This window comes from Halichondria panicea, chromosome 6 (assembly GCF_963675165.1).
Source record: "Halichondria panicea chromosome 6, odHalPani1.1, whole genome shotgun sequence".
Classification (NCBI taxonomy): Eukaryota; Metazoa; Porifera; class Demospongiae; order Suberitida; family Halichondriidae; genus Halichondria; species Halichondria panicea.
Genome location: NC_087382.1, coordinates 515,270 through 528,015, shown reverse-complemented (window position 1 = coordinate 528,015; position 12,746 = coordinate 515,270). Strand labels below are relative to the sequence as shown.

Genomic DNA, 12,746 nt, shown 5'->3' with positions numbered 1-12,746 from the left:
TGAGCCACGAATATTTTGCCCCCCAAAAATTACCCGCTATACTGAAGCTTAAGAGGTGAAGACCACCAGCCCACTAGAATGCACAAACTATAACATCAAAGCTTCTACTATAGCTCTGCAATAATATGGATTCATCTCACCTGTCTCTGCTGTTGAATGATGGCGTCTCTCCTGACCAGCTCAGTATTGTGTTCCATCTGTACCCCGTGTACCTGTACAGGGGAACGTTGGTGGAAATCTTCTAATTAGAACACAGACGTGAATATTATTGTATCAGTGGACAATTCTGCACTCATGTACATTACTAGAGTACAAGAGTGTGTGCATTTGGTGACTATTATAATACCTGTAAGAGAGCGTCCCTCTCAACTAGAGCAGCCTCTCTCTGGGAAATGAGATCAGTGATCCTTGACTCTTGTTCGCTGAGTTGTCTGTCCTTGTCAGCAATCATACCATCTTTGGTGGTAGCAGTAGCATGGACACTATTCAATATCTGCATGAAGAGAAATTATCTTGCATGATTAGCATAATACGAAATTGCGTGTAAAAAGTGAAGTAAAAATTCTACTGACCTGTTGCTGTCTAGCAAGTTGAGTATCTTTGTCTGCTACTTGCTCATCTTTTTGTACCAGAAGTGCGTTTTTCTGATCCAGTTGATCGTCTTTCTGTACAAGTTGCTCATCTTTCCTCTCCAGTATCCTGTCCTTCTCGACCACCTCTCTCTGAGAACAGAGTACAGCATGCAGTGTCAGACCCTTGCACCCACTAGCTCACTGGACTGGACTCACCTGTAGAACCTCTATCCTCTTCTCCTTTGCCCTGAGGGTCCTGGCAGTCTTCACTCGTGCAATGTCCAGCTGGAACAGTCCTCCGTCCATCTCCCTCCCCACCTCCTCCAGAGACGAGAGGAGGTCAGCGGTGGTCGGTCTTCTCTCTGGGGTGTTGGTCAAACACTCCCTCACCAGACCAAACAGAGGGTGCTCACGTCCACCCGCCAGACTCCTCTCAAGAAGAGCCGTGTAGGGACCTCGACGCTCAAACTCTGAGCGAGCCAGGAGGTGGTCTGGGTTGTTGGGGTCGCTGTACGTGGGGACAAGGAGATCTCCTGGAAACACCTGGAGTGGAAGAGCATGTCAATACTGAGTGTCATGATTGCATTTACGTATGTATGAAGTGTACATGTGTCACAATCATTCCATTAGTACACAATCAGAGGAGGTAACGACAGGCGCGGTGCAGCTCAAGTAATTAGCCTTTGATTACTCTCAGCAAAAACATACGGCGTGGGCGGATAATTATTGCTCAATCAAAGGCTAATTGCCTGAGCTGCACCGCGCCTATCGTTATCTCCTCTGGTACACAATGCATTTGCTGCAGGTAAAAGGTCAACCATTTTAGAGGAATCTACATATATACCACAGTACTGATTAAGTGTATAAATATGTCATTAGGAGTGAAGGTCATCAATAATTATAGGAATTTACCAACGAATAACATACTTGTGTGAGTGCAAATAATTGCAGCACTCCGAAAGAGAAGACGTCCAGACTGGGTCCGTACACACTGTGGCCTCTGTCAGAGAGGGCCTCGGGTGGCATGTACACCAGTGTCCCAGGAAACCTCGTCAGAGTCCTGGCCAGTCGACCAGGCTCCAGATTCACGATACGAGAGTTACCAAAGTCAGTGATCTTGGCTCTCAGAGATGCTGTCAGCAGGACGTTCCTGGCAGTGAGGTCACGATGGACCACGGACTCACGATGCAGGTGGAGCAGCCCTCGAGCCACACAGACCAGAATGTACTGGGAGACAGAGAGGGGGATGTTGGGGGTGGACTCTAGGAGATCGTCCAGACTTGAGTCCAGCCTCTCCATGACCAGGAGGGGCAGTCGAGAGCCAGTCACGAAACACAGCCCAATGAACTGGGTGATGTTGGGGTGACGGATGCGAGCCATGAGTCGACACTCTCGGTGGTAGTTCCCAGCTATGTTGGCCACTCCACCACGCTCGTCCGTCTCCAGGAGAACCTCGTGGATCTTCTTGGCTGCATACACCTCACCATTGATCATCACCTGTGCATGGAGGCAGTCACACTTGAATAGCTAGCAGATACACTAGAGACAGTGCACAGAAACAGAGCATGCAGTGACTGACCTCTTGAACAGAGCCATAAGAGCCAGTTCCTAGAACTCTCTCATCTCCAAAGTGCTCCACATTCTCCAGCACAAACTCCCTCAAGTTGGCGTCATCTTGAAGAGAAAACATTGCAGCCATTTTGTACAGCTACAAGATACGCCCCCTTTTGTATGAATCGCTTGTTGCAAAAATATTGCTGAATCAGCAAACAACGTGCTTTTGAGAACTAGAGTCAAGACCAGAGTTAATTCCAGAACAGTCAAGAAAGTGTAGTCTGTCTCTTTTGAAGCATGGAGAAAGTGGTCAAACTATTACCTGTATTTGGAGGAAGCTTTGTCTAGTCCTATAGTGGACCACAGTGACATAGCCAGGACCATGGAGAGAGACCATTGCTGAGGAGATCGAGTTCTTGGCCAATCAGGATATATGTACTGCCAACATGTACACTGTATGTATGGGGCTGTATGGGGCGCTTTGATTTGTTTGGATGGTCCGGAATAGTAGAAATGTGTTTGAAATTGTTATGATGTTAAAGAGCGCGTGAGTGCATGTATTACAAGCACTGTCATGGCCTCTAATGACACGAGTATTTGACCTTTGCCAGTGCTTGTGTTATGGTGAAGTTGCTTGAAACTATTATAGCCATTGCCTTTGCTACATGTATACTTTTGAAGATGTGTTTGTGTTTGTAGAGTTATAATAATATTATTGCTTTAGCCAGAATTCACGTACACTATTACTGTTCATGTATTTCCCTCCCTACCAGACCTGAGGATTTGTACCAACCAGGTGAGGTGGACTTTGACCCCAACGAGGAAGGCTTACTAGCGGACCTCCACCTAGCAACCAGCGGTAGCAACACACCCGGAGTGGATCAGATCATTATAGACAATAAGAAACTTATGCTGGAAAAGTGAGTGATAGCATGTCAGACAACTATATACATTGTAGGTCTCTTTCTGAGAGCTTTGTTGACTTGTATACACGTAGACGTGTGTTATTAAGCGGAGGTGCCTATATTCCCACAGGAACGATGAACGCTTATAATTGAAGAGTGCCTAATAAGAAAGCTTTTAGTGTCCGTCATTTAGAAAACAAGTGAAATGCAGAACTTGTGCTCAATGGCTCTTTTGCAGCTACTGAGCTTACCTTCACTTTTGACAGCATTGTTAGAGGACACAACATAAATCAGTTTGGAGACCTAGCTGCTGTAGGATAGATACTACTGCTAGAGCTGATTGCTAAACACAGAGTAACAAGAGACAGGAGCTGGACCTAAGCTCATCAGTGAGTGGTACTTATCAACCAATAGCACCTAATAACACACTCCTTCTGTTACTTCCTAAACTCTAGATGGTTCTGTAGACATTGCATTGGCTTGTATTGTAGCAGTGGATGTTCCAGAATGTTGGAAGTGATGGTTATCTTCAATCCTCTCAATCTCAATTCAACACACACATATGCCTCTGTTTGCGTGTGTGTAGTAACTAGGCCTAAGAGGTGGTTATTTTGGTCTAGAGGTGGTTAGTACCAAACACCACCGACCAGTGTGTGGGCGTGTTATAGCAATCCTATAGTCAGACACAGTGGTGTTGGTACATGTACTCACTGTCTATATCCTCCATCTTCAGGAGTGAATTGTCTCTGGAACTGTACCATCTCCTGGCTCAAGTGAGGGAACTTGAATTGTGAGTGACTTTATCTATTTGGTAGAGGGGTGGGGGGGAAGGGGGATATCCCCTCCTCTAGCTCCAATTCCTACCCTCCTAAAATTTGCTCTAGCTACTAGTTGTATTGATTGAGTGTCTATACGTACTACCGTATAGCTAGAAATTTCTGCGGCCTGGGAATAGCTGTAAAAATACCTTCAGTCTGCGGATAATATTTCTGCGAATTAAATTTTCAACTGTTAAATTAGGCGTGGTTAATAAGCATTTGAGGACTGCATGCGTTTGCTCATTCATTTGCAGAATTCGCAGAAGTTTTTGGCCGCAGAAATTTCTAGCTATATGGTAACAGGGTATTGAAATAACAGTTTTTTAGCAAAATGTCTGGTTACTTTTCAGAAGCATGCTTTATTTCCCCCAAATCCTGTGTACATTGCATTGGCCTGTATTTATAGCAGTAGATTTGCCAGAATTTTGGAAGTGATGGCAATCCTCAATTAATACCATACAAATATTTTATATCCCGTTGCTATGCTGTTGCTATGTGCAATATGCAGCATAATGCACTGAATCTCATATTCTATACACTGGCCACAAAGCCTTGAGGGATTTAATGATATGCATGGCATTTTTACAAAAAATTAAATGCCGCGTAGCACAGGCTTACAGTATAAATAATCATATCTAGGTTTGTCCATTTTTTTCTGTCTGCTTGAACATAGTCCTAGGACACGGTCACTGGTTAGAGGCATCGTCACAGTTGGGGAGTGGCTTTTTTGCAGCAGAGTTTGAAGTGGGGCTGCTTGAGTTGCTCTGCAGCTTTGCCTTTGGGGTTAGGGCTGTTTTGCAGCGTTGTGGGGGGTGGGGTTGCTTTACTCTTGTCTAGCATCGAGCGAGGAGCCCAACGTTTTGTGAGTCAAGCCTCGTCATGCCAATGATCGACAGCAACCTTGAATGGTCAGATGGTATCTTTGAGTGGAGATGCAAGTAGCTGGGACTAGTAATTTGTGTAGAAGCTGTGGTGTATTTTGTGTTGCTAGGGATATAAACTAAACACATGCACTCGGGATGCTAGTGTATATTGCACTCAGCCCTCGTGCTTCAGTACAATATACACCATACAATCCCTCGTGCCCGTGTTATACATACAATACACAAATTTGCCTCTGTTTACGTGTATGTAGTACTGATGGTTATTTTGGTCTAGAGCCAACCACCGACCAGTGTGTGGGCGTGTTATAGCAATCCTATAGTCAGTCACAGTGGTGTTGGTACATGTTGTATCTCACTGTCTATAATTTTTCTCCAGCTTTCAGGAGTGAATTGTCTCTGGAAATGGACCATCTCCTGGCTCAAGTTAGGGAACTTGAATTGTGAGTGGCTTTTATCTATTGTGATCTGTCTTTAGGGGAATGGCTGCTCCTGTGGGATAGGTGTACTTCAAACATTGGGCAGAAGCACCATTAAGAGGTTTTGGTTATATGTATTCCTTCCATTTCTCTAATTCATGGTCATAAATATTATTGGGCATTAAAGTCTGATTTTGGCCCCGGAAGTTATGTGGTCGATTATGGCTTCATTTATGCTTTATGTGGTGGACAAGTATGCCGGGATTTCTACATGGAAAATGCTAACTTTTAACTAGTTGGAGCTTACCAGCTCTACAGCATATAGTAGAAGTGCTTTTAAGAAGGAATCCATATGAAACTTTGAATTTCAGTGAAGTATGACAAAATTAATAGAAGGTCAAACTCAACACAAATAGACGTAGTTACCCTCCTCTCTCTGCACACACATGCCCCCTCACTCCTCCTGCACACACACACACACACACACACACACACACACACGCACACACACACACTCCCCTGCCACACAGAGACAAGGCAACTGTCGAGTCCTCAGCTTCCGCTCTGCAAGCATAAAAGTCCCCAACCAAGGACCTGAACTTGTTTTGAGACTGTCGCACATTTTGTCTGTTTTTGTGGTCTATATTCTCATAATGTAATATTTGTACGAACTCGTGCCATTGATTATTTTGTACAATTTGATTAACTACACAATCCTAACAAACAATGAAATTCTGTTGCAACATATCACGATTGTCAATTGTTATTCATATACGTATGTATACCGTATTTACTTGATTAAACGCCCATCTCGTTTAAACACCCCATTGTAGGAATTATATTTTGTCGATGTAGTTATATGTTCATGCCATAATTCTTGACTATTTTGGGTATAATTATATATACCACGAATTATATATATATATAATTTATATACCGGTATTTTGGCAATGTTATCATAATAATTTAAGGCGGAACTATAATATAATCTAACCAATTAACTTATTGACAAAAAGTTCACAGTTTCAATGTAATCAGTGTTTGCGTGTCCTCCGGCTACAATGACCTCTCCACTAGGAAGTACTGAGCATGTGCAGTTGTATCGTGCAGTAGGCAGGTCTCCCACTTTCACCCACCTCCTGGTGTCAGGATGGTAGAGGTGGATCGATGAACTTGGGCTGCCTCGGCCGTCCCGTCCACCAACAGCTAATCGTGATCTCCCAATACTGAGAGGAGCTGAGAACTTGAGTGGTACTTCTTGTAAGGTCTGCCAGAGAGTGGATGTGTCCAAGTTGGAAAGGGTCTTTGCAATCAGTTCATTGAGGTCGACGTGGTGCACTGTCTTGGTTGCCCTTTCAGTGTAATCGCTCCCTCCCATTAGGTAGAGGGTGTTTCCTATGAGAGTTGATTTCAGTGTTGATCGTGGGTGAGGTAGTGACTGAGCTATGTACCATCTTCTTGATGCCACATCCAACACCTCCACAGAGGAGATACGCTTGTCTTTATCATCACGCCCACCAGCTACAATGATGTGGTTGTTGAAGGAGACAGCTGTTGAGGAAGAACGAGCAATGTTCATTGGTGGGTACGGATAAGCCCATTCCCCTGACTCAAAGATAGAAAGTTGATTGCAGGATTTTGGATCACGTCCTCCCACCAGCACTAGTCGATTAGCGAGTGATGTCATAGCGAACCAATAGGAAGTGTACTCTGGTAGTTTGGTCCATTGATCTTGCTCGAGCTTCATCACTGTACACATATCATGATCATTGACTGCAAGCCCTCCACCAACATACACCGTGTCACCGATAACAACACTCTGTATCGAGCCACTCATCTTGATTGGCATGTCTTTTCCTCTTCTCCATTTCAGAGTGAGCAACTCTCTGGAAGGGGGACCCTGAATAATGAATGAGCGTAATTATAGGATAGTGTCTTAAGAATATAACCATAGACAGTAGAGGGAAGGGATTGGAAACACAGGGATTTCACGCGGCCCATGCGTGTCGCACCGGAAATAGACAGGAAGTTAATTTAATTGGGGCCAAAAGAGAGTGAACAGCTAGTTATAGCTTCTCTGGCCGGATAGTAGCTACATACATAGCTAACATAGCTACATACATAGATCTTAACTAGTTTCTTTGTTTGTTTGTTGTTCTTACATCAGAATGAGACTTTTCTCTGAGTGTTGCATTGAAAAATTACATGTCCTCAACAAACCTTCAAAGAACATTGAAGGCATGCACCCACAAGAGTCTATGTATTATTTAGAACACACCTAGCCAAGATTAAGTGTTTTAATCTGCGTGCCGAGGATGGCCTCGAGGTTAACGTGGTGCTCGAGGCGCAGCCGAGAGCATTACGTAACCGAGAGGCCATCCGAGTGCACCAGATTAAAACACGTGACTTGGCTAGGTGTGTTCTAAAGGATTTAGTGCTGTCACGTGAGCTCTAGCCTCGTGGCAGCTATGTCACGTGAGCTCTAGCCTCGTGGCAGCTAAATCTAGCTACATTTTAAATCAGTTGCTGGTGGCTAGCTAGCTAGCTAGACGTAATAGCAAGTTTTAGTAGGTTTGTAGATCCAGTAACTGATGCAATGGAGAAGGAGATACTATCTAAAGCTATCTGGACTGACTGGGCATGTTCTCGACTTATTTCTCCTGCTGACCAACAGTCCCGATCCCACTATACTACTGGATATGCCTCCAGCTGATCTGGCTTACTGGATGGGAAACTTTGTGCGCAAACTATATGGCAATGAGTATCTGGTTTGCTCTTTTGGAAAGCTATGATATTCGAAGCACCTTTGATGAAACGATTATATGGATCTGGCTTAATTAGGTACAGGTATGTACATCTTCGAAGCAAGCTGGGCCTATTTCTTCAGACGAAAAAACGATGCTATGATCAAGTCAGCAATTTGGTACACATGAAACAAGTCGAAACAATAACATTCAACTTTCTAATACTTTTCAGCTTTGCTTGTGTACGTATTCAATCTGCTTGTGCTTGTATTATTATTATAATTATGATGACATTCAGATTCAATCTGCTTGTATTATGGTTGTTTGATAAAAAGTGTGCATTAACAAACCAACTTAAAGCACACTTAACCAACTTAGAGCACACTTAAGTGTGGATTAAGTTATTTAATCCATGGTCACCTGACTGCTTTCAGATAAGCTGATTGGCTGGAGATCATGTGATCAGCACTAAATGTATATAGTACTAGGCACAGTTCATATAGATGCATACTTATTTTTAACATTATGATTCACACAATCACAAAGGATGCATGGAGAAATGATTATGTTTACAAACACAAAACATAAGTCTGACGTTTAGGTATAGTGGTGTACGTATCCGTCATCAGGTCACTACACAGCTTTTGCAAAAGAATTGACCAATCGTAATGAATAAGTGGGGTTATCATGTGTCCCTTCCCCCTGTCATTGGCATGCCAAACTTTTCCAAAGGGTCTAATTGGCAGATCCTTAGAACTAATGTTCTGAGTACCCAATTTACGGGTAAGTTTGAATTAGCATATTTCAAAAACTATACAGGTTAGCTATAAGGCACATCGGGATCATTAGGCAATATGTAAATATGTAGACCTAAACAATAGTGATGTACAATCTATTGTTAACCAGCAACTCCCCCGCAAACAAATGTACTTTTGAATTCTTTTTTTCACACTTCTATGTTAATATCCAACAATAAACAGCACAATGCTCAACTTGGCTATGCCTAAGGCATATTTCAATGCTCCCTCTACACTGTGATCACTCTCAAGCAATCATGACTACTTCCTAGCTCAAGATATCCCCCACAAAGTTTCATACCTTCAATTTTCCCAGCTAAATACATGTAAAACAGTGCTACATGGACCTCTGATGATCAAATAAATTAGGTACATGATGTAAACCATACATTTACTATATGGATAATGTACATACAGACTAGCTTTGCCAGTGCTTACTGCAGTTTTCTTCACTTTATTCTCTATTGTCTTTGCATCTGGCTCGCAATCAATCGCAATCAACACTTGCGGAATGCAACACGCATAGTGGAATTCTCCAAGGCAATACATTGGTCACCTGTGATGTTTCCACTCTACTATCTATGATATAACCGATCAAAGCTTACTGGTTCATTTTATCTCACCTGTCTCTGCTGTTGAATGATGGCGTCTCTCCTGACCAGCTCAGCATCTTTGTGCTCAATCTGTTCCCTGTGTGCCTGTGCAGGGGAACGTTGGTAAATCAAAACACAGATTTGAATATTATTATTGTAGCAATGGACAATTCTACACTCATGTACATTACTAGAGTATAAGAGTGTGTGCATTTGGTGACTACTATAATACCTGTAAGAGAGCGTCCCTCTCAACTAGAGCAGCCTCTCTCTGGGAAATGAGATCAATGATCCTTGACTCTTGTTCACTGAGTTGTCTGTCCTTGTTAGCAATCATGCCATCTTTGGTGGCACAGACATTATTCAATATCTGTGTGAAGTGAATAAAGATAATCAACATGTATGGTAGCCTCCTTCACAAGGCCTCAGTGCGGTCTGGAATCGAGGCTACATGTATGGTTAACTTGTATACAGTAAATGTTCTGCTGACCAGTCACCTGTTGCTGTCTAGCAAGCTGAGTATCTACTTGTGCATCTTTCTGGTATCTTTGTTGTTCAAGTTGATTGTCTTTTTCCACTAAAAGTGCATCTTTCTCAGTTAATTGCTCATCTTTCCTCTCCAGTATCCTGTCCTTCTCAACCACCTCTCTCTGAGAACAGAGTACAGCACGCAGTGTCAGACCCTTGCACCCACTAGCTCACTGGACTGGACTCACCTGTAGAGCCTCTATCCTCTTCTCCTTTGCCCTGAGGGTCCTGGCAGTCTTCACTCGTGCAATGTCCAGCTGGAGCAGTCCTCCGTCCATCTCCCTCCCCACCTCCTCCAGAGACGAGAGGAGCTCAACCGTGGTCGGTCTTCTCTCTGGGGTATTGGTCAGACACTCCCTCACCAGACCAAACAGAGGGTGCTCACGTCCACCCGCCAGATTCCTCTCAAGGAGAGCCGTGTAGGGACCTCGACGCTCAAACTCTGAGCGAGCTAGGAGGTGGTCAAGGTCGCTGGAGTTGCTATACGTGGGGGCAAGGAGATCTCCTGGAAACACCTGGAGTGGAAGAGCATGTCAATACTGAGTGTACGTGTATATATATGAAGTGTACATGTGTCACAATTATTATGCCCCGAGGCGTAGCCGCATAAGAGTGTGTGTGTGTGTGTGTATTCCAGCTGTAACTGCTCAACGGTTGCAATATGCGACGAAAACTAACAGACTTCTAGCGATTTTCTAATTCTTTGTAGGACGTGGTAGGATGTATATATGATAGGGTACGATAAGGTAGGATGGCTGAACATGCAATCCAGTATTAACAATCCAGTGTTGAACAAAGAAGGTTGTGGTAGGACGGGGGAGCAGAAGGTAGGATGGATGAACAATCAGTGGGGTGAGTGCTCTCCACATCATCTCATATATTGCTACAGGGTAGGATGTATGATAAGGGTGCGATAAGGTAGGATGGCTGAACAATCCAGTGTAGGACGAAGAAGGATGCATGGGGTAGGATGGATGAACAATTCAGTGTAGGACGTTGTAGGATTTTGATTCGTGGATTAGCAAACTAAAGCTTTCTCGAGTTATGGCTACTTTGACTCACATTGACGGCTGGTGAAGTCTCTTCAGAATCTTTCATAGTATCATCCGTCTGCACAAACTTTCTATTCAACACATGAGTTAGCCTTGCACTAAAGCGCTAGCTTTTTGTTAGCTACAAGAGTCAGAAAAGAGCTGTTAAAGCAACCATTTGTGAATTTGATCCCTTTGCATACACACCCCTTATTTATATATATTTGTGTATTACTGTGGATGCAATGTGGATGCAATGCGCATGCGCGCTCATCCCCACGAGTGAGAGAATCCAGATCCTGGCAGAATCAAATTTACTTCTTTTTCTTGAGGTCCTGGTAAGCCACAAAACACGACAATAAATGCTATGGTTATAGAATAATGTATAATATAATTGTCATATAGGCCTACACTTTGGCTACAGACCATATACATGTGTATTGAAGATTATTCATCAAGCCATCAGATAGGCTTCTGTTTCATTAAGCTCCTAATAATGACTGTGTGGAATTCAATTCAGTAATAACATATTCTATATACCCCACTTGGGGTCTTGCATAGCAACTGGGTGGGATTTAACTACCATAAACTCCCGCATTCCTCATAAACTCCCTTGCCTTGAGGGCGCACTGATTTTATAGTAGATCTATACACAGCTAAAAGAAGCTAGACACATGTTGACAAGGGCAGGACTGCATGGGGCTCGGGAAGGCTGGAATATAGGTGGGGCTCACTGCTTGGACATGGTCAGTACAAAGAGCTATAGAAGCTTGCACTGGCTACAAGCTATACGGAAAAGCTTTTTGTTTTGTTTTTAATAGTTTATGAGACTGTTAGCTATATAGTTGTATCGATCCAAGGTGAGATACAACTATAGTTTTTGAGCAAAAGCAAAACATGGCGAGAGGCATTAGCACAGCGCAGCACTCGTTCCATTAGTACACACTGCATTTGCGTAATACAGGCAAAAGTCAACCACTTACCAACACATACAATACCACAGTACATGTATAGATAAGAATACCCCATTACACAAAGCAAACTGCAATACTGCAGAGGATCTAAACACATACTTGTGTGAGTGCAAACAATTGCAGCACTCCGAAAGAGAAGACGTCCAGACTGGGTACGGACACACTGTGGCCTCTGTCAGAGAGGGCCTCGGGCGGCATGTACACCAGTGTCCCAGGAAACCTCGTCAGAGTCCTGGCCAGTCGACCAGGCTCCAGATTCACGATACGAGAGTTACCAAAGTCTGTGATCTTGGCTCTCAGAGATGCCGTCAGCAGGACATTCTTGGCAGTGAGATCACGATGGACCACGGACTCACGATGCAGGTGGAGCAGCCCTCGAGCCACACAGACCAGAATGTACTGGGAGACAGAAAGGGGGATGTTGGGGGTGGACTCTAGAAGATCGTCCAGACATGAGTCCAGCCTCTCCATGACCAGAAGGGGCAGTCGAGAGCCAGTCACGAAACACAGCCCAATGAACTGGGTGATGTTGGGGTGACGGATGCGAGCCATGAGTCGACACTCTCGGTGGTAGTTCCCAGCTATGTTGGCCACTCCACCACGCTCGTCCGTCTCCAGGAGAACCTCGTGAATCTTCTTGGCTGCATACACCTCACCATTGATCTTCACCTGTGCATGGAGGCAGTCACACTTGAATAGCTAGCAGATACACTAGAGACGACAGTGCACAGAAACAGAGCATGCAGTGACTGACCTCTTGAACAGAGCCATAGGAGCCAGTTCCTAGAACTCTCTCCTCTCCAAAGTGCTCCACATTCTCCAGCACAAACTCCCTCAAGTTAGCGTCATCTCGAAGAGCTGAAAACATTGCAGCCATTCTAATCTTATCTCTGCATTATTTTGTAAAGCTACAAGACACGCCCTCTTTTG

General features: G+C 44.0%; 3 protein-coding genes and 1 long non-coding RNA gene across 9 annotated transcripts in view; 1 reads left to right on the top strand and 3 right to left on the bottom strand.

The window, feature by feature from the left end:
• Positions 1-2,325, bottom strand: part of LOC135337594 (cyclin-dependent kinase-like 2) — a 31,537-nt gene extending 29,212 nt beyond the window's left edge. For 2 of the 6 annotated variants that reach the window (XM_064533534.1, XM_064533541.1), the window contains exons 1-5: positions 2,152-2,325; positions 1,500-2,069; positions 789-1,115; positions 573-722; positions 347-493 (exon numbers count right to left, since the gene is read on the bottom strand). In XM_064533534.1, coding sequence (XP_064389604.1) covers positions 347-493; positions 573-722; positions 789-1,115; positions 1,500-2,069; positions 2,152-2,271 — 1,314 coding nt within the window. In that variant the 5' untranslated portion in view covers positions 2,272-2,325. Of the gene's footprint in view, positions 1-140; positions 213-346; positions 494-572; positions 723-788; positions 1,116-1,499; positions 2,070-2,151 lie in introns of all 6 variants that reach the window. The other 4 variants (XM_064533539.1, XM_064533537.1, XM_064533538.1 and 1 more) reach the window with 4 other exon arrangements.
• Positions 2,321-6,006, top strand: LOC135337681 (uncharacterized). Its single transcript, XR_010395239.1, has 5 exons — positions 2,321-2,581; positions 2,900-3,046; positions 3,765-3,821; positions 5,110-5,173; positions 5,680-6,006. It is a non-coding gene; the product is annotated as an uncharacterized LOC135337681 (long non-coding RNA).
• Positions 6,007-6,091: 85 nt separating this feature from the next.
• Positions 6,092-10,909, bottom strand: LOC135337163 (uncharacterized). Its single transcript, XM_064533063.1, has 6 exons — positions 10,874-10,909; positions 10,000-10,326; positions 9,781-9,933; positions 9,516-9,653; positions 9,314-9,388; positions 6,092-7,049 (listed from the first exon to the last, which is right to left on the bottom strand). The coding sequence occupies exons 1-6, from the start codon at positions 10,907-10,909 to the stop codon at positions 6,147-6,149; spliced, it is 1,632 nt and encodes a 543-aa protein (XP_064389133.1). The 3' UTR covers positions 6,092-6,146.
• A 979-nt stretch (positions 10,910-11,888) lies between these two features.
• On the bottom strand, positions 11,889-12,734 carry LOC135337644 (uncharacterized). Its single transcript, XM_064533613.1, has 2 exons — positions 12,571-12,734; positions 11,889-12,485 (listed from the first exon to the last, which is right to left on the bottom strand). The coding sequence occupies exons 1-2, from the start codon at positions 12,691-12,693 to the stop codon at positions 11,904-11,906; spliced, it is 705 nt and encodes a 234-aa protein (XP_064389683.1). The 5' UTR covers positions 12,694-12,734; the 3' UTR covers positions 11,889-11,903.
• Between the last annotated feature and the right edge of the window lie 12 nt (positions 12,735-12,746).

Bases quoted from the DNA above. Each gene is read 5' to 3' on its own strand.
- LOC135337163 (XM_064533063.1), bottom strand. From the start codon at position 10,909: ATGAAAGATTCTGAAGAGACTTCACCAGCCGTCAAT. The intron at 9,389-9,515 runs GTATTATAGTAG...TCCCCTGCACAG, and splicing joins AGAGGGACGCTCTCTTACAG to GCACACAGGGAACAGATTGA. The intron at 7,050-9,313 runs GTGAGATAAAAT...TTCATTATTCAG, and splicing joins TCATTCAACAGCAGAGACAG to GGTCCCCCTTCCAGAGAGTT.
- LOC135337644 (XM_064533613.1), bottom strand. From the start codon at position 12,693: ATGGCTGCAATGTTTTCAGCTCTTCGAGATGACGCTAACTTGAGGGAG. The intron at 12,486-12,570 runs GTCAGTCACTGC...CTCCATGCACAG, and splicing joins CCTATGGCTCTGTTCAAGAG to GTGAAGATCAATGGTGAGGT.